Source organism: Heptranchias perlo, chromosome 21 (genome assembly GCF_035084215.1).
Source record: "Heptranchias perlo isolate sHepPer1 chromosome 21, sHepPer1.hap1, whole genome shotgun sequence".
In the NCBI taxonomy this organism is placed as follows: domain Eukaryota; kingdom Metazoa; phylum Chordata; class Chondrichthyes; order Hexanchiformes; family Hexanchidae; genus Heptranchias; species Heptranchias perlo.
In genome coordinates, this window is record NC_090345.1 from 39,981,736 (window position 1) to 40,007,206 (window position 25,471).

Sequence of the window (25,471 nt, forward strand, 5' to 3'; positions counted from 1 at the left end):
GCTTTCTGCAGTATTGAACTCTTGGTGTCTGACATAAGCTTCCCTTTTTTTGCCTTATCTTACCCTGTATGCTCCTTGTCATCCAGGGGGCTTTAGATTTGGCAGTCTTGTGGGAACATGTTTACTCTGAACCCCTTGAATTTCCCCCTTGAATGCCTCCCACTGCTCTGACACTGATTTACCTTCAAATAGCTGTTTCCAGTCCACTTTTGCTAAATCACTTCTCAGCTTAGTAAAATTGGCCTTTCCCCAATTTAGAACTTTTATTCCTGTTCCATCTTTGTCCTTTTCCATAACTATGCTAAATCTAACTGAATTATGATCACTACCACCAAAATGCTCTCCCACTGATACTCCTTCCACCTGCCCAGCTTCATTCTCTAAAAATAAATCCAGAAATGCCCCCCACCCTGTTGGGCTTTCTCTGTACTGGCTAAAAAAGTTCTCTTGAATGCGATTTAAGAATTCTGCGCCCTCTATACCTTTCGCACTGATTGTATCCCAGTTAATATTAGGGTTGTTGATATCCCCCACTATTACTGCCCTATTGTTTTTGCACTTTTCAGAAATTTGCCTACATATTTGTTCTTCTATCTCCCTCTGATTGTCTGGGGGTCTATAGTACACTCCCAGAAGTGTGACTGCCCCTTTTTTGTTCTTTAGCTCAATCCATACGGCCTCATTTGATGAGCCTTCTAACAAATCATCCCTCCTCACAGCTGTAATTGTTTCTTTAACCAATATCGCCAGCCCCCTCCTTTTTTATCCCCCTCTCTATCTTGTCTGAAAACCCTGTAACCAGGAACGTTGAGCTGCCATTCCTGCCCCTCTTTAAGTCATGTTTCAGTAATAGCTAAGATATCAAACTTCCACATATCTATCTGTTCCCTCAGCTCATGTGCCTTATTCACTATACTCCTTGCATTGAAGTATATACCATTAAGCACTGCCAAACTCCTTTGTTGTCTAGATCCTAACCTTTGTTTCCTCTGCCTTCCAAACTCACTTACTAATTTTCTGCCTTCCATTTCCAGCTCTGCTTCTCTCCCTTCTGAATCTACGCTCAGGTTCCCATCCCTCTGCCAAGCTAGTTTATATCCTCCCCAACAGCACTAGCAAACTTCCCCATGGGGATATTGGCCCAGGCCCTGTTGAGGTGCAACCCGTCTGGCTTGTACAGATCCCATCTCCCCCAGAATCGGTCCCAATGCCCTGGGAATCTAAAGCCCTCCCTCCTGCACCATCTCTCCAGCCACGCGTTCATCTGCTCTATCCTCCTATTTCTATACTCACTAGCGCATGGCACCAGGAGTAATCCGGAGATTACTACCTTTGAGGTCCGGCTTCTTAATCTCGTTCCTAACTCCTTAAAATCTGCCTGCAGGACCTGATCCCTCTTTCTACCTACGTCATTGGCTGAGATTTACTCTGCCACTCACAGCTTTGATATTAAGGTAGAAGTAGTGAAGGTGTTAAGAATGTTTGGAGATGAGAAGCCAGAAGAAAATAATTGTGTTTCATTTATCAAGTGTTTTGTACAAGATGTCAAGTCCTACTTAGCTTTGAATTTTTGAAACAGAGCTTACTTGACTACAAGGGTCAGAAGAATTTTTGTTAGCATCCCAATCAGATACATCTGTTCTGTCACGCCCAGATGTAACAAAAATGAAATTAATTCTCCATTGTGCAAGTAGACCTAAAGTCCAACAACATCAAAGGGCGTTTCAACTCAGATTGAAATCACATGATTTCATTGTACTTCATACACTATACAAAATTCAGGATACTGATGGTATTTATTTTAATGACATAGGATGCTCAATATTTAATGACTGACCATGGATGAGCCAAATGGACTTCCTCATCCATGTTTATCATGTGATCATATCATCAGAAAAATAAGTCTCCAAAGCCCCCAGAAGAAAGTAGAAAAAAGCAAAGCAAACATTTTAAATGATTGAGAAAAGGAACTTGGTGGTTTTTAGAGTCTTGCTGCATCTTGATGACTCTCTTTTGGTCCAATAAAGTTGAAGTAAAAATTTCAGTTAAGCATTCCCATCTGATCAATTCAGACTATAAAATAATATATAAATTGCAGTGAAATTTATCCAAAGGGGATTCTTTTTAGTAGTGGCTTCAGGGGAACTTCTGAAACCCTTGTCTCTTTTAATACATATTCAGCTCACACCTATAATAATCTGCTGCTGATGTCATTAAACTGCACAGACAGGTAATCTCTACACAGATAATCTTTTAAAGAAACATAAGCTGTAAAAGGATAATGCAAAATGAAATTGTATAACATACATGTTTGTGTACTGATTGGCAAGAGCGGGAATGGTGATTTTGTATAGGAAGAGCTGTCTTTGGTCAGGCCCGATTGCAGAGTGAAGCTGGTAAACTGGCTGTCCCCAGCTATTTTTTTGGCATATATCCTCTAAGATCTGTATTAAAACATAATTACATTTTGTCCCCTCGTTAGTTTCATTGAACAACTTCAACTGAAACAAAATTTGGAAACCTTTTTGAGCAACACATAAAAAGCTCTTACCTGAGATGGGTGCTTTATCCCTTGTGGTTTTAGGGTCACTGGGTTGGTTGGAGTGAGCTCCATTCCAGGCAAGAGGTCATAAAGTTTCTCCTCTTGCCTTTTGTCTGCTTTCATGTGGTAACCTGCATAACCACGTCCAAGACCCGTATAAGCCAAATAACCTCGTCCTCCTAGCCCTCTAACTCCTGCAGCCCCTACAGGTACATTCATGTAAATTTCTAGGAATGCAAGAAGGCATCAAACTGAATCACCAGAAATCACCTTGATTCTTGTTTTTAAATGAAGAGGCTAACCTCGATCACCAAGCTTGTTGAAAGATGGCGTTCATGCACTGAATAATGGCACTTGCATCTCTTTGCACTTTGGCAATTCATGTGGTGGTATGCAAATGAACAGGAAATTATGTTGGTCAAATATTTCCCTTGATCGTAAACCATGGGGAGAGCCACCCACGGTGAAGACTAACTTTTTGGCAGCCAAGTTGAACATTACAGATTAATGAATGGAAGGGGGGGAAAGATCCTGGGGCAAGTGTTTGTGCCACAGGAGGATTTTTTAATCAGCACATCAACTCCATGTAAAAATGTTGCCAATTCATTTCTAATGAGCTCATCTTTCAAAATATTACTTATGTTTGAGGTTAAGCATTTATTTGCAAACATGCATAGATTAAGAAGTGATTCTGGAAAATACCTAATACCAAAACAGTGCAATTCAAAATATGGTAATTTTGATTGAATTTGCAATTACTTCATGGAGACCTGATTTTGATTTTGAACTTGTGAATGAGGAATTAAAGTAACTATTGATTGAAATCCATCCCAAGGTTACCATGCTTTGAACCTATAACCACAGAACTCTTGCTTTATGATTATAGTCATTCCTCCTATTTAAGCTGGTTCCTTAATAAGACACCATACAAATTGTAACAAGATTTATTAGCAGACAAAGCAACAAAAGAAAAGACTTTTTTTGGCAGAAGTCATTCTCCATGTTGATTGTCCAGATGATAATTGTCTCACTCTCTGCAGTTTGGGTGGCACGCAGAGATTCCAAACTATCTCATCATAAATCAGGATCCCGATCAAATGCATTCATTTTTAATCAAATTGGTAGATTCACACATCAAAGGTAAAAACCCATGAAAATTAAAATGTTTCTTGCAGTTTTGCTGCAGTAAGTGAATAGTTTTTAGAGACTCCACTCATGTACTTATTTTGATATCACTGATCTTGGTCAGACACAAATTTGTAACTCTTCATTTCCAACACATTTGTTTTCCTTCATTACATGGAGTTACATCGCGTCTACAGCACAGAAACAGGCCATTCAGCCCAACTGCTCTATGCCGGCCTTTATGCTTCACATGAGCCTCCTCCCTCCCTACTTCATCTAACCCTATCAGCATATCCTTCTATTCCTTTCTCTCTAATGTGTTTATCTAGCTTCCCTTTAAATGCATCTATGCTACTTGCCTCAACTACTCCTTGTGGTAGTGAGTTTCACATTCTTACCACTCTTTGGGTAAAAAAGTTTCTCCTGAATTCCCTATTGGATTTATTAGTGACTATCTTATATTTGTGACCTCTGGTTTTGGACTCCCCGACAAGTGGAAACATTTTCTCTATGTCTACGCTATCAAACCATTTCATTATCTTAAAGACCCTCTATCAGGTCACCTCTCAGCCTTCTCTTTTCTGGAAAAAAGAGCCCCAGCCTTTTTGTCTTTCCTGATAAGTATATCCTTGCAGTTCGGGTATCATCCTTGTGAATCTTTTTTGATCCTTCTCCAATACCTCTATATCATTTTTATAATATGGAGACCAGAATTGTGTACAGTCCTCCAAGTGTGATCTAACCAAGGTTCTATACAAGTTTAACATATATTCTTTGCAATGTTATCCCTCTAGAAATGAACCCCAGTGCTTTGTTTGCCTTTTTAATGGCCTTATTAACCTGCGTCGCTACTTTTAGTGAATTGTGTATCTGTACCCCTAGATCCCTTTGCTCCTCTACCCCATTTAGACTCTTATTATCCAAGCAGTATGTGGCCTCCTCATTCTTCCTACCAAAAAGCACCACCATAGACTTATCTATATTGAAATTCATTTGTCAATTACATGCCCATTCTACAAGTTTATTAATGTCTTCTTGCATTTTGATGCATTCTTCCTTTGTATTAACTACACCCCCCAATTTGGTGGTGTTGGCAAATTTTGAAATTGTTCTTCTGATTCCCGAGTCCAAGTCAGGAATCAGAATTGCACAAATGCATTTCACAATGGAAATGTGACAAAATAAATCATTGCCTCTGGCACAAATGGTTTAGAGAATGTCTTCCAAATTGAACAGAAAATTGGAAGTCCATTCCATTTCAAATGTTTCTTGTTCTTTACTAGTGGTATGATCAAATGTGCACTGGTACTCCAATGTGGTGTGTTATCAGGAGAATGTGGGCCTGAGGTTACCCACACAGTGAGTTTCTGATCTCAACCAGTCTCCAACCATTGGCGAGGAAGTAAGCAAGAAAGCAGGTGATTTCTGAGGTGAAGAGAGAAGCATTTTGGGTTGTTCTTGTCTGCCTCATTTGTCTGTAGCACAAATCAAGAACTTTGCTGTAACAGGGCTAAGAGTTGGAGTCCAGTCAATCTCTTGCTGGGGAAGCCATAGCTTCCACGAATCATGGTTTCAAAGGATCCCATTTATATCAAAGGTACAAGCAAATTTGTGCTTTTCATTCTTCACTCTTTTCCAGCCCCATTGTATGTGATACATATACACAATGGCTGCCTTTACAGGCCATTCAACAAGTGCAGGTCAACCACTCCAGGGATGTAGTATTGTGGGGCAGAAGTTTTAAGCTATTAATCCAGTTCAATGAGGTTACCATTTGATGTGTTAAATTTGACTGAACATCTATTGAAATTTGATTGATCCATTGCTTTTTTAGAATAGACTGGTAGTCTCCGAATAAATGGAACTATAAATGTTGTTGTGGTCCTCTTTATTCTTCATAAAAGGGAAGTAGGAACAATTCCTCAGGATTATGTTATAAAATAATGTTACATCCCAATCATAATTCTTGAACTCTGTCACCAATCCTTTGTCCCATTTTATTTTCTGCTTAAAAACGGAATTTCTGCAGCCTATTTTGGAAGCTGTTAGCGACTTATCAAGGCACCAGCCTCTAATATTTAGAATCAGTGCTGTTGTAGGGCTTGTAATTCCTGTTGTTATTGTAGGATAGATGAAATGACAGAAAGGACAGTATAAAGATGGAGTTACCTCTCACGGAGGGAGCCCGTATCATCCCCCGTGCACTGAGATGCCCCTTATTCGGGAATCGCAGGTTGGGAATGGCAGCGTAAGCCTGGGGTGCATAGAACACAGGAGCCCCGAGGTAAGTGGCTGCAGGATCATATACCTGTCCTAAAGTGTAGGTATATTCCCCTTGCAGCACTGCCCCTCGACCCCCCGTCCCTCGTGTGTAACGCACATAACTGTCCTTATCCACGGGCTTGGCCAATGTGACCTCAATTGGAGAGCCATCCAACACCTTCAGGGAATGCACAGAAAACATGTGTTATCATCGATCTTTTCCAGTGCGTTACTCACAGCATGCCTTGGTTTTTAAAAATCCTAGTAATACCTTTCCATTCATCCCATGCATGGCGTTAATTGCATCTTCTCGAGTAACAAAATGAACAAATGCATAATCTCGGATTTTCTTGACTCTTTCAACTGTACCTGAAAGCAACACATTAGAGCCATGTTCATGTACATTCAAAACACCCATATAATCCTACGGTATTTGAAGTCCTGGTAATCATTAAATTCCACAATCTTTTGCACTATTTCAGTCAATTCTGCCCACATTGCGCTGATATCTGGGTGGAAACTCCAGGCTTCCATTTTTGTTTTAAGCGCAAATATATAGTGTAGAAATTATGAACCTGTTACATTGAGCAGCATCCAGTAACCCCAGTACATGCTGTGTTTGAACACACAATCACACTAAGTTAAAACATTACATTTTCAAATCGCATAATGATGACCAAATAAAACTTCTTTAATGGAATGAATTTGGCCTCTCCTCCACTAGTATGAACATTGGAAAATGATGGACAGAAAAAGACCAGCTGCTCCATCGAGTCTGGCCCGTTCAGTCATGTTGTAACTCGGCAACCCGATCCCCAATGACCCCCACCCACCAGCAGCCATGTAATCTCCTGGGAGAGGCAGAAATCCGGATTAATAAAACCCTGGGCCAATGCAGGGAAAAAAGAATTGTGGGACAAGGCAATTCCTCCAATCAGTAAATTGCAATGATTATAAAATATTTTAAGGTACAACCTAATGTTAGTGCTACATTGTGACTAGTGAGTAACAGCCTGTACGCTAATAACATCTAATTATATTAAATGTGCTACAACAGATATTCTGCGGGCTAAATTCTACAATTCTGGAATCAGTCTAAAATCCTTTCCATTCACACTCTGCTATCATTGTGTTGGTCTTACCTGGTTTGATGCTATTAAATTCTTTTTCAATTGCTTCTTCACTGGTTGGGAGCATAAGATTACGTACATATAAAATCTTGACCGATGACATTGTTTCCTCATCAACTTCAACCTCTGGCTCAGCCCAGTCCACTGCTATAGGGTGTCCCCATAGCTGAATCCTTCCTAAATTGCAAAGGCAGCATGTGTCAATTGATAATTTCTTCATTAAATGTTAAACCAGGCACTGGGATTGAGAGTTCTAGCAGTGCTATGAGCCAGTCATATGTTTGTGTTGTATCACTCAGTATTTGAAAATACTTGGTTTTGGTTATTAGAGACATACCAGTGGCTGCTCAGATCTGCTGTGGAAACTAGTTCATTCTGGTGCAAGATTTACACCAACTTGCAGGGCTATGGAGAAAGAGCAGGGGAGTGGGATTAATTGGATAGCTCTTTCAAAGAGCCAGCACATACACAATGGGCCGAATGGCCCCTTCCTGTGCTGCATGATTCTCCAAGGTTTTCAAAGACCAGTGGCAGGTCACCACAGGATTTCAGAACCAGGATGTTTTCCAAGGGATAAAGCCCCTCTCTCGGGCTAACCTCATTCCAGAACAACCTGTCCCTCAGAAGGAAAAGGGAACTCTCCCTGGATCTTGCGGGCATTTAATTATGGGTGTGTTTACATTACAGCATTAGCCTTGGTGTGATGTGGTTTCCGATTTGCACCAACACTAAAACTGTACGGTAAGTCTGAAATCAGTGTAATTACAGTGCGGTGTCAAATTGGACCTCCTGAACATTGCTTAATTTAAATGTTTAGACATGAGGTTGCTGCCAACTGCAGCCTCTAAGCATTTACGTTTTAACTGCTGGGGGAGAAGATCCGCACAAGCCTATAACCACCCATTCACCGAACTCGCTCCTGGGCATAAGGATTGAAGTTTAGCCAGGCAGTAAAAACAGGGTAGCCTCAATTCAACTCTGGGTCTGAGATAACATTCATGTTTATAAAAAAAAACATTACCTTGTGTGGGTCACTGGTGAGGCTACATTTGTAATAATGTGTCGGGTTTCGGATACCCCGCCTTCTAAAGGATGTTGGTGCATTGGAGGTGGGTCAGTAACAGTGATAATTGCAGGACTTGGGGTTTTGAGGAGAGGTTCACAGAGATCAACTTGTATTCACTGTATTCCATATTGGCTCGGGTGACTTTTAGTGGCGGAGGGTGCCCACCTGAAACGGGCACTAAGCTCCTCAAATATGCAAATCGGTGTCCCACACTGGTTCAGGTACAAATGGGCAGAACATGCGCCATTTATGTTCCGGCCAGTTGCACCAGGCCATGAACGGCCTAACCAGAAGTCCTTAAAGGGAATGCTGGAAGCCGCTCAAAAAACACCCCAAGAAGTTTACAGTTTGTATTTTTGTGAGCCCAGGAGAAGCAGGAATGTTCCCCCTGTGACCGTAAAAAAAAATACCAGCCCACTGCCAGAGCGCTACAGCAGCACCCCCCCCAACCCCACCCCAGACCTAACCTGTCGGCCTGCTCAGCATAGGAGCCGGACGGTTTCTTGCTTTCCCCACCCAGCGACTTGCAATGAAGCACCCAATAGGCACCTGCAACTCGCTGGCAGCATTTAAAAGAGGCTTTGGGCCTAATTTAAATGCTGCCAGTGGGATTTGCAGGCACGCACTGTTACCTTAAGACTTCAAAGATAAAGTATGATCATCAGAACACATAACAGCTTGCTGATCGTAGCCAGATCGGCAATGGGACAGTCCAATCGGCTTCACAGTCCCTGGGATAGGGAGGGGGTAGCTGCCCGGCCAGGGTTCCCACTCCTGATTGGCTCGGGCCTCAGGCCAACACGGACTGGCACACAGAGTCACTGCTCTGCCCATTTCACGCCCCTTTTGGCACAAGCCGAATTTCTCGGCATTTGAGTGAGATTATGGGGTGAATTTTAAACCGGAGCGAGATTTCGCTGGGAAACTGCTCCGGTGAGTTAATGTCCCGCCCGCTAGAGGCAGCCGGAGGCCACGGCGATTGTAATTCCCGGGCTTCATTTAAATGCCACTGGTCCATTTCCCACCCACAACGGTTAGGAGGAGGGTGCAGAGTGGCTACTGGCAGGGGAAGATTGGGTGGCCCTTGGCCGCTCACCTGATGCAGGTAAGTGGCAGGGTGGGACTTTTGGGAGGGTCTCATGAAGGGGAGAGGAGACCGTGACTTTCCTTGTGGGGCCCAGGGGAGCATTGTGTAGCAATCAGGAGTTTCCCCCTCCCTATCCCAGGGGCTGTGAAGCTGATTGGGCTGTCCCATTGCCGATCTGGCTACGATGTTATGCGTTCTGATTACCATATTTTATCTTTGAAGTTTTAAGGTAGCAGTGAGTGCCTGCAAATCCCACAAGATAGTGTCTGTGTACAACCGTTTTGACCTAGGAATAATCTTTTAAGATTTTTAACTATATTTTGAATTAAAGAAATAGCTCCACAATTACTATATCAATGAGTCAATCAAAATTAAACTCTGTATACTTGACAGTTACTGTACCTCAGAGATTTCCACACTGTACAGATGTACATTAACATTCATAGCAGAACATTCATCATGAGATAGACCTCACTTTATCTATCAATTGCTCCTTGCAAAATATGCTACTAAATGCTTCAAACCTGGTAACAATTTCCGTCTTGCCATTGCCGCGGCCCGATGACTATCATATTCCACAAAGGCAAACCCCCGATTTTTGGTCTTGTCCGCTGCGCTGGGATACACGATGACATCAACGACCCCCTCTGTGACTTTCTTCATTTCAGCCAAAATTTCATCCCTCCGTTTCGTCTTAGGAATCCCACCGACAAACAGACGGCAATTGTCTACACTTGCACACACACCCAAGAGACGGCCATTTCTACAGAGAAATCAGAGGCCTGTGTTGGTTAGACTGATCAGCAAGTAAATATTCTTCATAGAATCTTAAAGCACAGAAGGAGGCCATTCAGCCCATCGTGCCTGTGGTGGATCTTTGAAAGAGCTGTCCTATTAGTTCCACTCCCCCGGCACTTTCCCCACAGCCCTGCAAATGTTTCCTTTTCAAGTATTTGTCCATTTCCTTTTCGAAAGTTTCTACTGATACTGCTTCCACCACCCTTTCAGGCCGTTCATTCCAGATCATCATTACTCGCTGTGTAAAAAAATCTCATCTCCCTTCTGGTTCTTTTGCTAATTACCTTAAATTTGTGTCCTCTGGTTACCGACCCTCCCACCAGTGGAAACAGTTTCTCTTTTAGCCAAATGGGCCCATCTATGTTTTGACTTTTCCCTACAGCTTAGCTCATAGCGTGCGCCTATTTACAATTGTCTCTATAATTTTTTTTTCAAGGGAAAAAGAAACCCGTGGGAGTTTAGCACTACAAAAAGCAGTGCTCCAGATGCTGGCAGTGAACTTTGATAGAGTGAAACAAAATAATTGGCAGAATTCCAACACGCTAATTTGCTCGCCCTAAAAATTTCTGAAATGCGCTTCTGGCGACTGAGGTGCTCTGCGTGCAGTGCAAAGTTGGAAAATTAACCCTTTAGTTTCAGTTGTTATCTGTTAATTGGCATTCTGCAGGCCTTGGTCTAAGCCAATGATGTCAGCAGGCAACAAGCAGAGCTTGGCAAAATGGAGGAACTTTTCTTGTACTTCAATAAATTTAAGCATTTATGAAAACTAAGATCAAAATGCAGTTTCTGGGCTATAAACTGGTCTTGCCAATAATAGTGATCCTGGGTTCACAGCTATGCTACAGCCCATGTATCAGGATGTTAATGCTGTTGGGTTGGTAGGTATTTTTGTATTGGTCTGGCATTTAAAACTTTCTATAGATGACTGGGTCCCAAAGAGTATGTCACCAAAAACTAATATTTGTTCCAATGAGGCAATGAAAGACACAGCACAATAATTTTAAGTTTTAGTTTTTCTTTTTACCTCTTCTGCATGTGAGTTGGTTGGATGCCATTTGCCAGTGTGTATGGTGTAGCAAGCATGACTGTGATGTGAGAACATGTAACTTTCGTTCATCTGCTTCATGTTTGCTTTATGACACATTTGCCAAAGCTTCAGTGAGCATAAGCACTGGCTGGGATGAGTTATATATCTCTTGAATTCAAGGCACTGTTCGAAACCACACTTGTACACCTCAGCTTTGTCATCAACTAACCTTATTTCATAATTATTAAGCTGTTTAATTGCATTCTTGGCTTCTTGTCTATTGGAAAACAGTACAAAGGCATATCCTCTATTATTGCCATTAAAGTCCATCATCATCCGTAATTCGTATATTTTTCCGATCTGAGGGAAGAAGCAAGAAAATGATGAGAGAAATGTGTTTGTATTCAGGCTAGCCAATTTTACTGCAGACAGGATAAGCAAATTAGGCAGAATAAATTAGAAGTTTCAACCTCTTGCACTTTAGTCCTCGCCAATATTTATCTCTCAACCAACATCACTAGAACAGATTATCTGGCCATTTATCACATTGCTATTTGTGGGACCTTGCTGTGCTCAAATTGGCTGCTGCATTTCCTACATTACAACAGTGACTACACTTCAAAAAGTACTTCATTGGCTGTAAAGCACTTTGGAATGTCCTGTTATGAAAGGCGCTATATAAATGCAAGTTCATTCTTCTTTCCTTCTTGAATAGAGTCACTCCCATGAGCTGAGTGATATTTTGGAAGTCCTGTCAGTATTGTTTTGTAGGCAAATGCGGTAGCCAATTTGCGCACAGCAAGGTCCCACAAACAGCAATGAAATGAGTGACCAGTTAATCTGTTTTGGTGATGTCAATATAGTCACAGCTCTGGTGTCCATTAATAGTACACGACGTGGGATGCCCTTCACATTCTGAGAGAGTCAGGCTGGTTAGACCATCGTTGTCAGAGGCAGACGGGTGCAGTGTCGGCCCCCCTGAATCCACTTACTCTTCACAATATAGTTTTGTTATGTGTTTGTTAGACACAATAAAATTATTTTAGATAAAATTAGGCACTTTTGAAGAATGACTCAGCCCAAAATGGCGACCTGTCCATTCTCTCCGTTGATGCTGACTGACCTGCTGTGTGTTTCCAACATTTCCTGTTTTTGTTTTCCAGAATTTGTAGTTTCATGCTTTTTGTTTATTTTAGATAATGCTGTTTAATCACCCCCCCACCCCCGCCCCAGTGATTCCTACATGCCCATCAATACATGTCATGTGTACTCCTGAACTTTGATGTTAGTGAAGCAGAGGTTCTAAACAGAATTAAGGGGCTGAAAGTCAATTCATCAACTGGGGTGGATAAGTTTACAACTCAGGGTTCAGAGAGTCAAGGAAGGAGATTTGGAGCGAGTCAAAGAACACTGGGGAACAGGCAAATCTGGTTCCCATATTCAAAAAGGGTAACAGAGCAACAGATGATAACTTGAGACACATTAACCTGACCTCAATAATCAGAGAACTAATGGGATCAATAACCAGAAACAAAAGGGAAGACTTTCTGTTGAAAAAAATGTAATCAATGACAGCCATTTGGCTTTCGAAGGGTAGATCTTACTGCCTTCACTCGATTCCCTGCCTGCAGTTATTGTGGCAAAAAGATACTTCCTTGTGACAGGTTAGAGATCTCTGGATGCTGCAATCACCCCTATTAACTTCAATGCCCATGGACAGTTGTGGCAGAAAATATGGCCAAGGGTGACTAAAGAAAGTTAAACCATTTTAGAAGGGGAATTGGATTAATTTTTATACAAAATAGTTAATACTCACAAATATTGCATTGTTGTATTTTCATAATTTCATAACACATTGGGGAAATGGAACACAGCACTGATTCAACATAACTCTGTAGTAATGCTCTTGAAGCCTGTGGATTAAAGCCCCATTCTGAGACTTTAGTACATAAATCTAGTCTGATACTCAAGGGCTGAATTGTTGGAATTACTGCTTTTCTGATGATGAGGTAGAGGCAAAAGATCCCATAATACTTTTATGAAGAAGAGCAGGATGTTCTCCCAGTACCCTGGCCAACGTTCACTCATTACCAAACAGAGTAACTGGTCATTCATTTCATTGCTGTTTGTGGGAGCTTGCTGTGTGCAAAATGGCTGCCGCCTTTACCTCCAAAACAACAGTGACAGCACTTCCAAAATAATTCATTGATTTTGAAGTGCTTTGGGACCTCCCCAGGACATGAAAGGTGCCATATAAATGAGAGAGAACTTTATTTTTTAAATATTTAAATTATACTAGCTTTGAAAAGCTCTAACAGTATAATTTTCCGACACTCTTTTATGAGCTCTGAACCATGTAAGCTGTTCAGAAGTAATGGCCCTGATATTTACGGGGAGGCGGGGGCGAGGGCGAAAATGGCCGGAGAACGCGTCGAGGCCGGGGAAGCAGAGGTCCTGCCGAATTTAACCTCATTATAATTTTTTTCTTCCGTTTCCTGCCCGACAGCCAGCCAAATTGATAGGCTGGCCGGTTGTCGGGTGGGAAAACCAGCGGCAGGAGGCCACAGCCAGGGACCCTCGGGGACAGTCCCCGGCAATCGGGAGGGGGGAAGGCAGGAGCTTGGGGATGGGGGGAGGGGGCTGGATGGAGTGAGGTCTGTGATCACGATGGTGGGGGGGTGGAAAGAGAGGCCGCAATTGGTTGATGGGCCGGGGGGAGCAGTCCTGCTGCGCCTGGCCCACAATGAGTGCTGTAAAAAGCACTTACCTTCATGAGCCGGCAGCTCCCATCTCCCTTTCATTGCCGGGTTTCCCGAGAATTGAGAGACCCACACGGCAACTGTTAAATTTAAATCAGGCTCCCAGTTGCACTGTGGGAGCCTGATTTAAATATGTAAATATTCTGATTTAAATATTCTCCACGGCGGGACACTCAAACGCCACAAAATCTGCAGCCATGAAAATGGCGGCAGGCGTGTACACAGCGGTTTGGGGTCGTATTCCCCCGTTTTAAAATATTCTCTCTATTCAAAAACATCAGTATTAGCAAATGGTTCCAGTGTATTAATTTTAAATTTGAGACTCTTTCTAGAATTGGGAAATTCCGTTATAAAATCCCATAGTGAAAGTGTCTGGTATTCGGAATAATTCACTGCTACTCAGCTTGTTGATTATTCGCTCTTTGTGAGTATTGTTTCTAAAAGGTAATCAACTAATTGTTGTTAGCATGAACACCTGATGAAAAACTGCCTTAATAGTCAAATGGAAACACATTGCAATATCTCTTTCTTATGTGTATGTTTGACCAAATAAAATTATTTTAGATAAAATTAGGCACTTTTGAAGAATGACTCAGCCCAAAATGGCGACCTGTCCATTTTCTCCGTTGATGCTGACTGACCTGCTGTGTGTTTCCAACATTTCCTGTTTTTGTTTTCCAGAATTTGTAGTTTTGTGCTTTTTGTTTATTTTAGATAATGCTGTTTGATTCCCCCCCCCCCACCCCAGTGATTCCTACATGCCCATCAATACATGTCATGTGTACTCCTGAACTTTGATGTTAGCGAAGCAGAGGTTCTAAACAGAATCAAGGGGCTGTAAGTCAATTCATCAACTGGGGTGGATAAGTTTACAGCTCAGGGTTCAGAGAATCAAGGAAGGTGATTTGGAGCGAGTCAACGAACACTGGGGAGTTTCCAGTCGGCTGGAAACAGGCAAATCTGGTTCCCATATTCAAAAAGGGTAACAGAGCAACACGTGACAACTTGAGACACATTAACCTGACCTCAATAATCAGAAAACTAATGGGATCAACAACCAGAAACAAAAAGAAAGACTATCTGTATGAAAATAACGTAATCAATGACAGCCATTTGGCTTTAGAAGGGTAGATCTTTTCCAACTAACCTCATAGACTTTATGAGAAGGGGAGGCTATGCAACTTCCAAAAGGCCTTTGCATGAGAGACTCTATTATAAACTAAGGTCATAGGACATCAAGCTAAGATCTAGACATGGATAGTAATTGGCTAAAGGAAAGGAAACGTAGAGTAGTTGTAAGGAGACTAGTAGGTCAATGAGAGGAGGTACTGAATGAGGTGTCCCAGGAGTCTGTCCAGCGACCTTCCTGTTCCTGGTATACAATAATAAGTTGGAATTGCGGTCACAATGCAAAGTAGTTTAATTCACAGATGATGCCAAGTTGGAAGCGTTGACCTAGAGAAGACAACTAAGATTTTGGAAAGAGAGAGCTCAAAAGGGATTCCGACTGGGCACATCAGTGGCAAATAAAGTTTGGACAAATGCGTGATACTGCATATTAGAAGTGTAAGTAGGAGGCATGTGCATGATTGTTAGTTGGCTAGTCGCTCACCATGTCCCAACAGTGCGAGGCAGCAATAAAAAAAGGGTTTTATTGCCAAATCAATTAAGTTCAGATCTCCAGAGTGCATGCTGAAATTGTGGGCCAGAAAGTTGGAGATTTAGAGGTTCTGAACATGAGGTTATCAATTTACTATGCTACCAAAAGCAGCTATCTGATAGTCCAGTGATGCAGTAGCTTGGTGTACAAACAAGTTGCCCCCACAAAATTTTTCACATCATGAATTTGTGATTTTTCCTGGATTTTTACCGGAAAGGAAAATTAAAAGAGGAATCAACCTCTTAATGACTATGTCAAGGGCAGTTGGTAGAGGCCTGGGAGACTGGAAGCAGGGGACAATCGGAAAGGAAGGAAAAGACTAGCATCTATACACACTTGAACTATAATTTAAAAGAAAATAACGCCTGTCTTAATTTTGTTTTTAAATTCAACCTCGAAAGAACGACACATTGATGAAAAATATTTAAAGTCCAGATGTTCACCTGCCTATAACACATACTGGTTTGCTGACAATTTTTGTGCCTTGTTTGGTTATTTGTATGCAAATCCTTTTTGTTTCAAATGAAATATACAAACAGTATGTTAAAAAGCAGATATAAAGCATTACTTTTTCCAAAACTGGTACAAGTTCATCTTCATAAAGATCCCGTGGTAATTTGCCAATAAAAATCTCGCAGCCCCTCTCAGGAGATGGGCCTTCCCAGCCTGGAGGGGGACCCCCATATTTTCTTTGCCCATTTTCCTGCAAAGAAAGAGAGATTGGGAAGTCATAATTCATTTTTTTTAGTAAAAAAAGCTTTCTAAAAATACTAAAATGAATATAACTTTCAATAAGGTGAACTGATAGATATTTACAGCCAGAAGACCAAACAAAGCAGTTTTATGCTGTAACATGTAATGAAGCCACAGCGTAGAAATAAAATAGTAGGGTGAAAGGAAATCCCGTTTAATAGCAGTTATTTTTATTCTTAATTTCAAGCGTCATTTCTGTCCTTCAATGTGATTAGCCTCGGCGTGATCTCTATTGAGTTCTGTCATGATATCGAAGGTTTTTTAATCTCAAAAAGTTGGCATATAAAACATAGTTAATGTGCCTGATTATCATTGTTGATAATAAAACCAAATCTACTTCCCATTCTGACTTGGGCTATTATTGAAGAATACGTTATTTTGGGGTCCAATTTTTTCCCTCAGATTTTCTCCTGCTTTTTGATGCTATAAATAGAAGCTGAAAAACAACCATGGGATTTTAAATCAGCAATAAAAACTGAACTAACTCTAATATACCTTAATAAAACCTAATTACTGATGCTGATAAAATGCTTATATGTTTGGTGCTGTTTCATTTTAGCAATCATGAATTTAAAACAAGAATGAAATATTCACTCTAACCATTCTTCCTCCTTTAATTAAAAATACGTTTGAACCTGAGCCCTGATCAGTAACACTGACTCCTGATAAACAACTTATTTTGCTTTGATAGATTGAATGATAAAACAATAATGAGAAAAATCAAGGTAAATCAACACAGATCCCTGTTACTGTTTTATTATGGGATGGTATAGCATAAATTCTAGTTCCTCCTATTCTACCCTCATCAGCACATCAGTGTCAGTCATTGTAGGGGGTGAATCTAGAACACTGTTGCTTAAGCGCAATAAATAAGACAACATGGTCGCTTGCAAGGATCTTGCTGGTCAACTAGTTTCAGACTGGGATTATTGTCCAATTTGGGGTTGAATCAAACGTCTCTGCTTTCTAAATTTATTCATAATTTTAGGTGAGGTATTAAGCTTTTATAGACAGTGTAAAATTTCAATAACATAGTGAGTAAAACCACTGTGTTACCTTTGTGTTACTTGTTCCCTGCATTTTATAAGAAGCACAACCCTTGGGCGCTGATGCTGCTTATCTTGGTAACAAACCACTTCTTTTTCAATCCAAAATTTTCACTTGGACAGCTGAAGTTTTAGATGTAATTACAGATTAAATTTACATATATAAGCCATGAATTAGATGGTCACGGATCTGTTGTCACATTAAGTTGTCACGATAACCTCCGTAGTTTAGAAGTAGAGGTTATTGTGTGGCAGCGACTTAGACTAATTTCATAAAGGTTTTTTAATAGTATGATTGGTTTTGAGAGGATGATTAGAGAAAGACTATTTCCCCTGGTTGAGGAATCAGTAACGAGGGGATCATCTATTTCAAATTGTCACTAGAAGAGTGAGGAGAGAGGTTAGGAGAAATTTATTTACTCAGAAAGTTGTTAAGAGCATGAAGTGCTTTGGCATAAGGAATAGTTGAGGCAGAGAGCAACAACAACAACAACTTGCATTTAAATAGCACCCTTAATGTAATAAAACGTCCCAAGGCGCTTCACAGGAGCTTTATCAAACAAAATTTGATACCGAGCCACATAAAGAGAGATTGGGACAGGTGACCAAATGCTTGGTCAAATTGGTAGATTTTAAGGAGGAGAAAGAGGTAGCGAGGCAGAGATGTTTAGGGATAAACATTTGATACAGAGGAAGATATGGGACTACGGGAATGGGCAGTGAAGTGAGATTAGTTTTCGATTACTCTAGCAAAGCGCCAGAACAGACATGAAGGGCCAAATGTTTCTTGTGGCAATTTTCCAGTCTTGACCAGCAATTTTCTATGCCTCAAGAAGAGGCACCGAGTAGAAGCCAAATGTACCCCAAAAAGAAAATCAAGCTCGTGCAGTTCCTGGTAGCCATCTGAAAATGGTTAGCAGCAGAATGTCTGCCTGCCCTCTTGAACAGGAAGTTATACATGACACATGGAATCTGAAGTGGGGTGGGGGGGAAGGGAATAAAAATAATCGCTGCTGATGTAAAATATCTTCTGGGACTGAATTATTTCCACTTGATAAGTGTATTATTATCGACTAGGAATAATTTAGCAGTGCTTGTTTCTAAAATAAAATGTTAGATACTGAATCTATATTGAAAATACCATTATAGAGTCATAGAGTTATACAGCACGGATAGAGGCCCTTCGGCCCATCGTGTCCGCGCCGGCCATCAAGCCCTGTCTACTCTAATCCCATATTCCAGCATTTGGTCCGTAGCCTTGTATGCTATGGCATTTCAAGTGCTCATCCAAATGCTTCTTGAATGTTGTGAGGGTTCCTACCTCCACAACCCTTTCAGGCAGTGAGTTCCAGACTCCAACCACCCTCTGGGTGAAAAAGTTCTTTCTCAAATCCCCTCTAAACCTCCCGCCTTTTACCTTGAATCTATGTCCCCTTGTTATAGAACCCTCAACGAAGGGAAAAAGCTCCTTAGTATCCATCCTATCTGTGCCCCTCATAATTTTGTACACCTCAATCATGTCCCCCCTCAGCCTCCTCTGCTCCAAGGAAAACAAACCCAATCTTCCCAGTCTCTCTTCATAGCTGAAGCGCTCCAGCCCTGGTAACATCCTGGTGAATCTCCTCTGCACCCTCTCCAAAGCGATCGCATCCTTCCTGTAGTGTGGCGACCAGAACTGCACACAGTACTCCAGCTGTGGCCTAACCAGTGTTTTATACAGCTCCATCATAACCTCCTTGCTCTTATATTCTATTAGTGGCTAGATCTTGTGCAAATCAAGAACACTGTTCCTGAAGGACTCTATATTGTCTACATTTGTGTAAGAGTAGAAGTTGCCTCATTTGTGACTCATTGTGATGGTCAGTACCATAAACTACACTGGGAATCACAGCTGCATGCCTCTGTCCTTGTCCTATTATCTTTATTTTCTGGATCCACCAGTGCCTCTTGCTTCTCTCTGGCCCCTGGTCCCCCACTGTCCTGTCCCTGCCTCTTGTTCCTCTCTCAAGTTCCAGGTCTTTTGCTCACTGTCTGCAGCAGTGGCAATATGTGGAAGAGTCAGTGCACATTAACATCAAATGCCCCCCTTCTCTTGGAAGCTGTGGTGACTGGAGGTCATCTTACACATGGCAGTAAGTGCTTACACATACATTGAAAGCTTGCCTCCCTGCAGTTAGATTTTAAATATTTAGACAATGCCGATGGTAATATCAGGGTCTAAACTATTTCCAATTTTCAAGTGTATTATTACTGAAGAGGAATAGTTTAGAAACATAGAAAATAGGAGCAGGAGTAGGCCATTCGGCCCTTCAAGCCTGCTCCGCCATTCAATATGATCATGGCTGATCCTCTATCTCAAAACCATATTCCTGCTCTCTCCCCATACCCCTTGATGCCTTCAAGTAGTACTTGCTTATAAAATAAAATGTTAGATACCAAATCCATAGAATCATACAGCACGGAAGGAGGCCATTCGGCCCATCATGTCTGTGCTGGCTCTTTGAAAGAGCTATCCAATTAGTCCCACTCCCCTGCCCTTTCCCCATAGCCCTGCAAAGTTTCCCCTTCAAGTATTTATCCAATTCCCTTTTGAAAGTTACTATTGAATCTGCTTCCAATCTGATACCGAATCTACGTTGACTATTTTGAAAAATACTTAGATTAATTGCAGGTAAGTTTACACTGGTTTGTTACTGAACTCTTCAGACTGAGGTGGTGTGGGACTGCTCCCACCTGACTCCAGATTTACACCATGCGATAGATTTTCGGAGACCTTGATTCTGGTGGGGAACCTGGCCTGCTGCGATCGCGTATCAGAAAATCACAGGTATGCTGTCCATTGAGATCAATGGACAGAAAACCATAGGCAGCATGTCTGTGATATTCTGTTTCAGGCGAAGACTCTGAAAAGCTACCCTTAAACGTTACCATCACTGCAAAGCGCCCTGGGAAGGATGTGGCGTCGAGCCAATGCCTTTTCAAAGTATGACATTTAGAGACAAACCTTAATTACATGTACTGTGCATGGTTGACGTTTTTTTAATGTAATCTTATCTATTGAACATTTTATGGCACATTTATTGCATTCATTAAAAACTGTGTTCATATTTCATAAACATTGCGACATTGGGGAAACATTGCTGCTGAGATTCTGACTGAAGATCTTGTTAGAAAACCAATGCATATTCACACTTGTAATAACAAACAAAACAGTCAATTGACCTGCTTTTCAGTAAAAAAACAAGTTAAAAAGTCTCCTACAAAAACAGCATTACTTTGCTGTCATTTGCTAATGTAAGGTAACATTAACTGAGAAATGTCTAAATGAAGCCAGAATATTCAACCGTTACATGTAAAATCTGGTCTAGTTAATGTGCAGAGTGTAAAAGTTATTATAGGTAAAGGAAACTATTTCATTAGAAAGAGGCGTTGATCTAAATGACTGAACTAAGAACAATCTCCCACTTTGTTCCCAGTCTTTAATTGATTTGTAGCAGTAAAATGTTGAATTTCTGCTTGGAATTTTCTTTGGAAAAATTTGCCTCCCTCTTAAGATAAATTGACTCCATTTTAAAATTCTACATTGTTAGTGTAGGATAGTAGTGCTGACCATTGGAGCACAGATGTCCAGTGCCATGGTCTGATTTGATCCACTCAGTTCTCTATCCAAGTCACACTGAGCTGGTAGACGTTGAGCAGATGCTGTGGTATCTCCTGAGGATGGAGAGGAGGAGGGAGAATTGGAATTGGACATCATAGTCCAGTTAAGTGTAAGTCAAACCTCCTCGTGGCTGGCCAGAGGAACATTTACAGAGGCCTGGCAGTAGGCCTGTTTAGCCACAGAGTGAAGAAAGCAGATAGCTAGCCTTTGAAAAGAAAATTAATAAAAAGCTGCTTTTTATAAAATATTTTAATCATAGTTTCCCCTTTTAAAGCACAATTCGTTTATCAATAGAATTTACAAATTAGAAGATATTCATATTTAATGGTGCAGTTATTCATTGAATCATAGAAAGGTTACAGCACAGAAGGAGGCCATTCGGAGGATCGAGTCTGCACCGGCTGCATGCAAGAGCAATCCAACTAGTCCCACTCCCCTGCCCTGTCCCCGTAGCCCTGCAATTTTTTTCCTTTCAACTACTTATCCAGTTCCCTTTTGAAGGCCATGATTGACTCTGCCTCCACCACCCCCTCGGGCAGTGCATTCCAGATCCTAACCACTCGCTGTGTAAAAAGGTTTTTCCTCATGTCACCTTTGGTTCTTTTGCCAATCACCTTAAATCTATGTCCTCTGGTTCTTGACCCTTACTCCAATGGGAACAGTTTCTCTCTATCTACTCTGTCTTGACTCTTCATGATTTTGAATACCTCTATCAAATCTCCTCGCAACCATCTCTGTTCCAAGGAGAACAACCCCAGCTTCTCCAGTCTATCCATGTAACTAAAGCCCCTCATCCCTGGAATCATTCTAGTAAATCTTTTCTGCACCCTCTCTAAGGCCTTCACATCTTTCCTAAAGTGTGGTGCCCAGAACTGGACACAATACTCCAGTTGTGGCCGAACCAGTGTTTTATAAAGATTCATCATGACTTCCATACTTTTGTACTCTATGCTTCTATTTATAAAGCCCAGGATCCTGTATGCTTTTTTAACCGCTTTCGCAATCTGCCCTGCCACTTTCAATGATTTGTGCACAAATATTCTACCACTTTTGGACATAATCATTAAATTAGAGCTAAACCATTCAGTATTGAAATCAGGAAGCACTTTTTCATATAAAGGGTAGTAGAAATTTGGAACTCTCTTCCCCTCTAAGGCTGTGGATGCTGGAGCTTTCAAGTCTGAGATCAATAGATTTTTGTTAGATAAGGGTATCAAGGAATATGGAGCAACAATGAGTAAATGGAGTTGACATCCAGATCAGCCGTGATCCAATTGAATGGCGGATCAGGCTCGAGGTGCTGAATGGCCTCCTCCAGTTCCTAATGGTTCCTATGCATCAATGAGAAACAATTCTGCATGCACACCAAAAAAAGTGGTAGTAAGATTCAGGCAGTTTGTTTTTCTGGAATATTTTTAATGCTATGAGAGAATGGATGGTCCTGCCCAATTGTTATGTTTTTTTTTGTCTTTGCTTCAGTCATTTTTCTCAGGTTCCACATCTCAAATTGCACCTGTAGGTGATCCCTCGCTTTCTATAAACTGGGGTGCGCCTTTACCTGCCCAAGATCTAGGTAATTTTGCTCACTAGTTATATCATGTGCCATCATATAGTTTTTCCTTTACTTTGGAAGGTGGTAGAATAAACACTTTGTTAGATTGCAGCTTAGCTTCTAAAGTGCCAAATTTATTAAATGATAAATGGGTAAGTGAACTGTAGTAATGACATGTAGATTTACAGTAGTTACAGTCTTGACTATCTTTTCTCGCAAGATAGAACAGCTGTGTGTGCTGTGCTAAACTTCAATGTAACCTGGACCTGGTTCAAGGTCCCTGACTTAACGTTACAGTATGGTTCATCGCTGACCTTCCATGGATTCTCTCTGGCTTATTAATATTTCCCTGATGGCCTAAACGAGGTTCAATTGGAACAAGACAGAATGAGAGATACTTTCAATATTTCTGGGACAAAGGAAATTTAAAATACCTATCACTTAAACTGAAATAGAGTTGCAAATTAAACATGTTTAAAAACTACAGGATACTCGTATTTGAATTGAATGGTTTCACCCTCTAGCCCCCAAAACCTGTCACAGGAACAAAGTCTCTTTTGGAGATACTCTGTATCAAAACAATCTTGGCCATTTTCTGTGAATGCCCCTGGTTTTTAATCCTGTATGTACCATGACAATTATGTAGGGCGCCAATAGGATAAGCCATAGACAAAAGTGCTTCATTTTTTATGATATTGAAAACTCGTAACATTAAAAATGAAAGTAATCTTGAATATAGAAGATTGAGGAATGGTCTGAAGGAGGTGTTTAAAATGTCAAAAGGATTCGATAGGGTAGATACAGAAAACCTATTTCCTCTGATGGGGGAATCAAGAATGAGGGGACATAATCTTAAAATTAGAGCTAGGCCATTTTGGAGGGAAATCAGGAAGCAATTTTTTTTAAAAAGGGTAGTAGAAATCTGGAATTCTCTGTCCCAAAAGGCTGTGGATGCTGGGACAATTGGAGTTTTCAAGACTCAGTTGATAGATTTTTGTTAGGTAAGGCTATCGAGGGATATGGATCAAAGGCAGGTAAATGGAGTTGAGTTACAGATTAGCCATGATCTAATTGAATGGTGGAGCAGGCTCGAGAGGCTGAATGGCCTCCTCCTGTTCCTATGTTCTTAAAAATGAGGCCTGTTGTTGCTGTACCTTAATGTTGGTCAGATTGAGGTCAGTGTGCAGTATAATAAGGGTCCCCCGGTTACATATCACAGCAGGCAGGTACTGGTCTCAGATTGGTAGCTGCAGCCAAATATAAGGGAAAACATTTCAACCTGTTGGCTAATGTGTTTCTTTCTCCTTGATGCTGCAGATGGGTTGGTACATTAGATTGGCTGTTTTATACTTGGCACATTAACTTGTGCTTTTTGCTAACTGGAAGACTCCAGCTTTTTGTGTCTAAACCAGGAAATGCATCAACAGCTGCCAAAGCTGTCATAAATGAAATTTTTGCGAAAGACATATTTAATCCCAACCAACACCACATGTTGGAAATAACTCCAAGTATTTAACTATTAAAATAATAGACCAGATTTTGATCATTTACAATTTACAATCTGACACAGACACCTTTAAGGCAGTGAAACTTGCAAAAGAGCTTAAATCACAGTTTGCAATGTGTTTTACTTTTATAAAGTTGCATTGCAGCAAATAATTTCCATAACCAAATTACCAGGCAATTATAGTTCTTTTTCCTATTCTCAGTCTGGTAAATAAACAGTTCTTTTGACCTGGTGTCTTTGAGCTCGTACCTGTACCAAGCCATATCCTGTGCGCTGAATCAATGCACGCAAAGTTGCTTCTTTTTGAGATCCGGTCAATCCATCCCCGTTTTTTTGATTTGATTCCATTGTGTGTGATTATCAGCAAAAAAAATCAGGATAATTAGAGGTGCTCACTGAAATCAAATCCAAATTCAACACATGTTTAGGTAAAATTACATAAAAGGCTTGAGGTTTTTTCTTAAAGCTCTGTAAGAAATTGCTGCAATAATTCCCATTAATCTGCAATTGTATTTGTAAGTGATAGACAACACCTACAACATAGAATTACATACAATTTACAGCACAGAAACAGGCCGTTCAACCTAACTGGTCTATGCCAGTGTTTTATGCTCCACACGAGCCTCCTCCCTCCCTACTTCATCTAACCCTATCAGCATATCCTTCTATTCTTTTCTCCCTCATGTACATATCTAGCTTCCCCTTAAAGGCATCTATGCTATTCGCCTCAACTACTCCATGTGGTAGTAAGTTCCACATTCCAACCACTCTCTGGGTAAAGAAGTTTCTCCTGAATTCCTTATTGGATTTATTAGTGACTATCTTATATTTACGGCACCTGGTTTTGGAGAGGCCTAAATGAATGAAATGGGGTAACGTTCGTCAAACAGAAAAAAGGAGTTTGAATTTCAGAACATTTTGTTTACTATAACAGTTAAACTTTTCTTTCAATGACTTACAGTTATGACGCAATTGGACATAAGTAAATAAAAGAGGGAGCAGATGTTGGCATCTTCAGAAACAACACACATTTTAAAATCTCATCAACATAGCACAGTGGAGAGATCTCAAGACACTTTGGTCGTCAATGAGATTAGTTTATTGAAAACTAATTTTAGTGGTCAGTTTTCTTTGTATTGTTCCCCCATTTTATTCCTCTGCCTTTCACAGTCACTGTCACAATAGGGAGATGTGCACTTTAAACAAGGTGTAGGTGAGGTTGGACAACAGGGAAATCTCAGCCCCTGCAGTGGGCCCTCATACCCGGCATCCTGACTGAAATCATTGTAAATGGGATTGGTTTTATGTTAGACTGCTGCTGTTCCACTGCTTTTGCTTTTTGGTAAATATTTGCATATTGCAGCAATATAAAGTCAGTTAAGAAGTCAGTTGCTGGTCTGAGAGCCTACTACAAAGTTGCATTGAGTAAGGAATCCCCAAAACAAAGACCATAACAGTTACTGTCTGTACTTTACTGTCCTTTCACTCTTTTTAAA

At 40.9% G+C, this 25,471-nt stretch overlaps 2 protein-coding genes across 8 annotated transcripts in view; one reads left to right on the top strand and one right to left on the bottom strand.

The window, feature by feature from the left end:
- The window catches only part of asah2 (N-acylsphingosine amidohydrolase 2), a 206,219-nt gene that overhangs the window by 119,248 nt on the left and 61,500 nt on the right, over positions 1-25,471 (top strand). The window lies entirely within an intron of this gene.
- Positions 1-25,471, bottom strand: part of a1cf (apobec1 complementation factor) — a 44,706-nt gene that overhangs the window by 16,584 nt on the left and 2,651 nt on the right. For 3 of the 6 annotated variants that reach the window (XM_068002565.1, XM_068002567.1, XM_068002570.1), the window contains exons 2-10: positions 24,225-24,370; positions 16,025-16,159; positions 11,267-11,397; positions 9,737-9,975; positions 7,072-7,236; positions 6,201-6,298; positions 5,837-6,107; positions 2,552-2,769; positions 2,308-2,444 (exon numbers count right to left, since the gene is read on the bottom strand). In XM_068002565.1, coding sequence (XP_067858666.1) covers positions 2,308-2,444; positions 2,552-2,769; positions 5,837-6,107; positions 6,201-6,298; positions 7,072-7,236; positions 9,737-9,975; positions 11,267-11,397; positions 16,025-16,159; positions 24,225-24,323 — 1,493 coding nt within the window. In that variant the 5' untranslated portion in view covers positions 24,324-24,370. The remainder of the gene's footprint in view (positions 1-2,307; positions 2,445-2,551; positions 2,770-5,836; positions 6,108-6,200; positions 6,299-7,071; positions 7,237-9,736; positions 9,976-11,266; positions 11,398-16,024; positions 16,160-24,224; positions 24,371-25,471) is intronic. The other 3 variants (XM_068002566.1, XM_068002568.1, XM_068002569.1) reach the window with 2 other exon arrangements.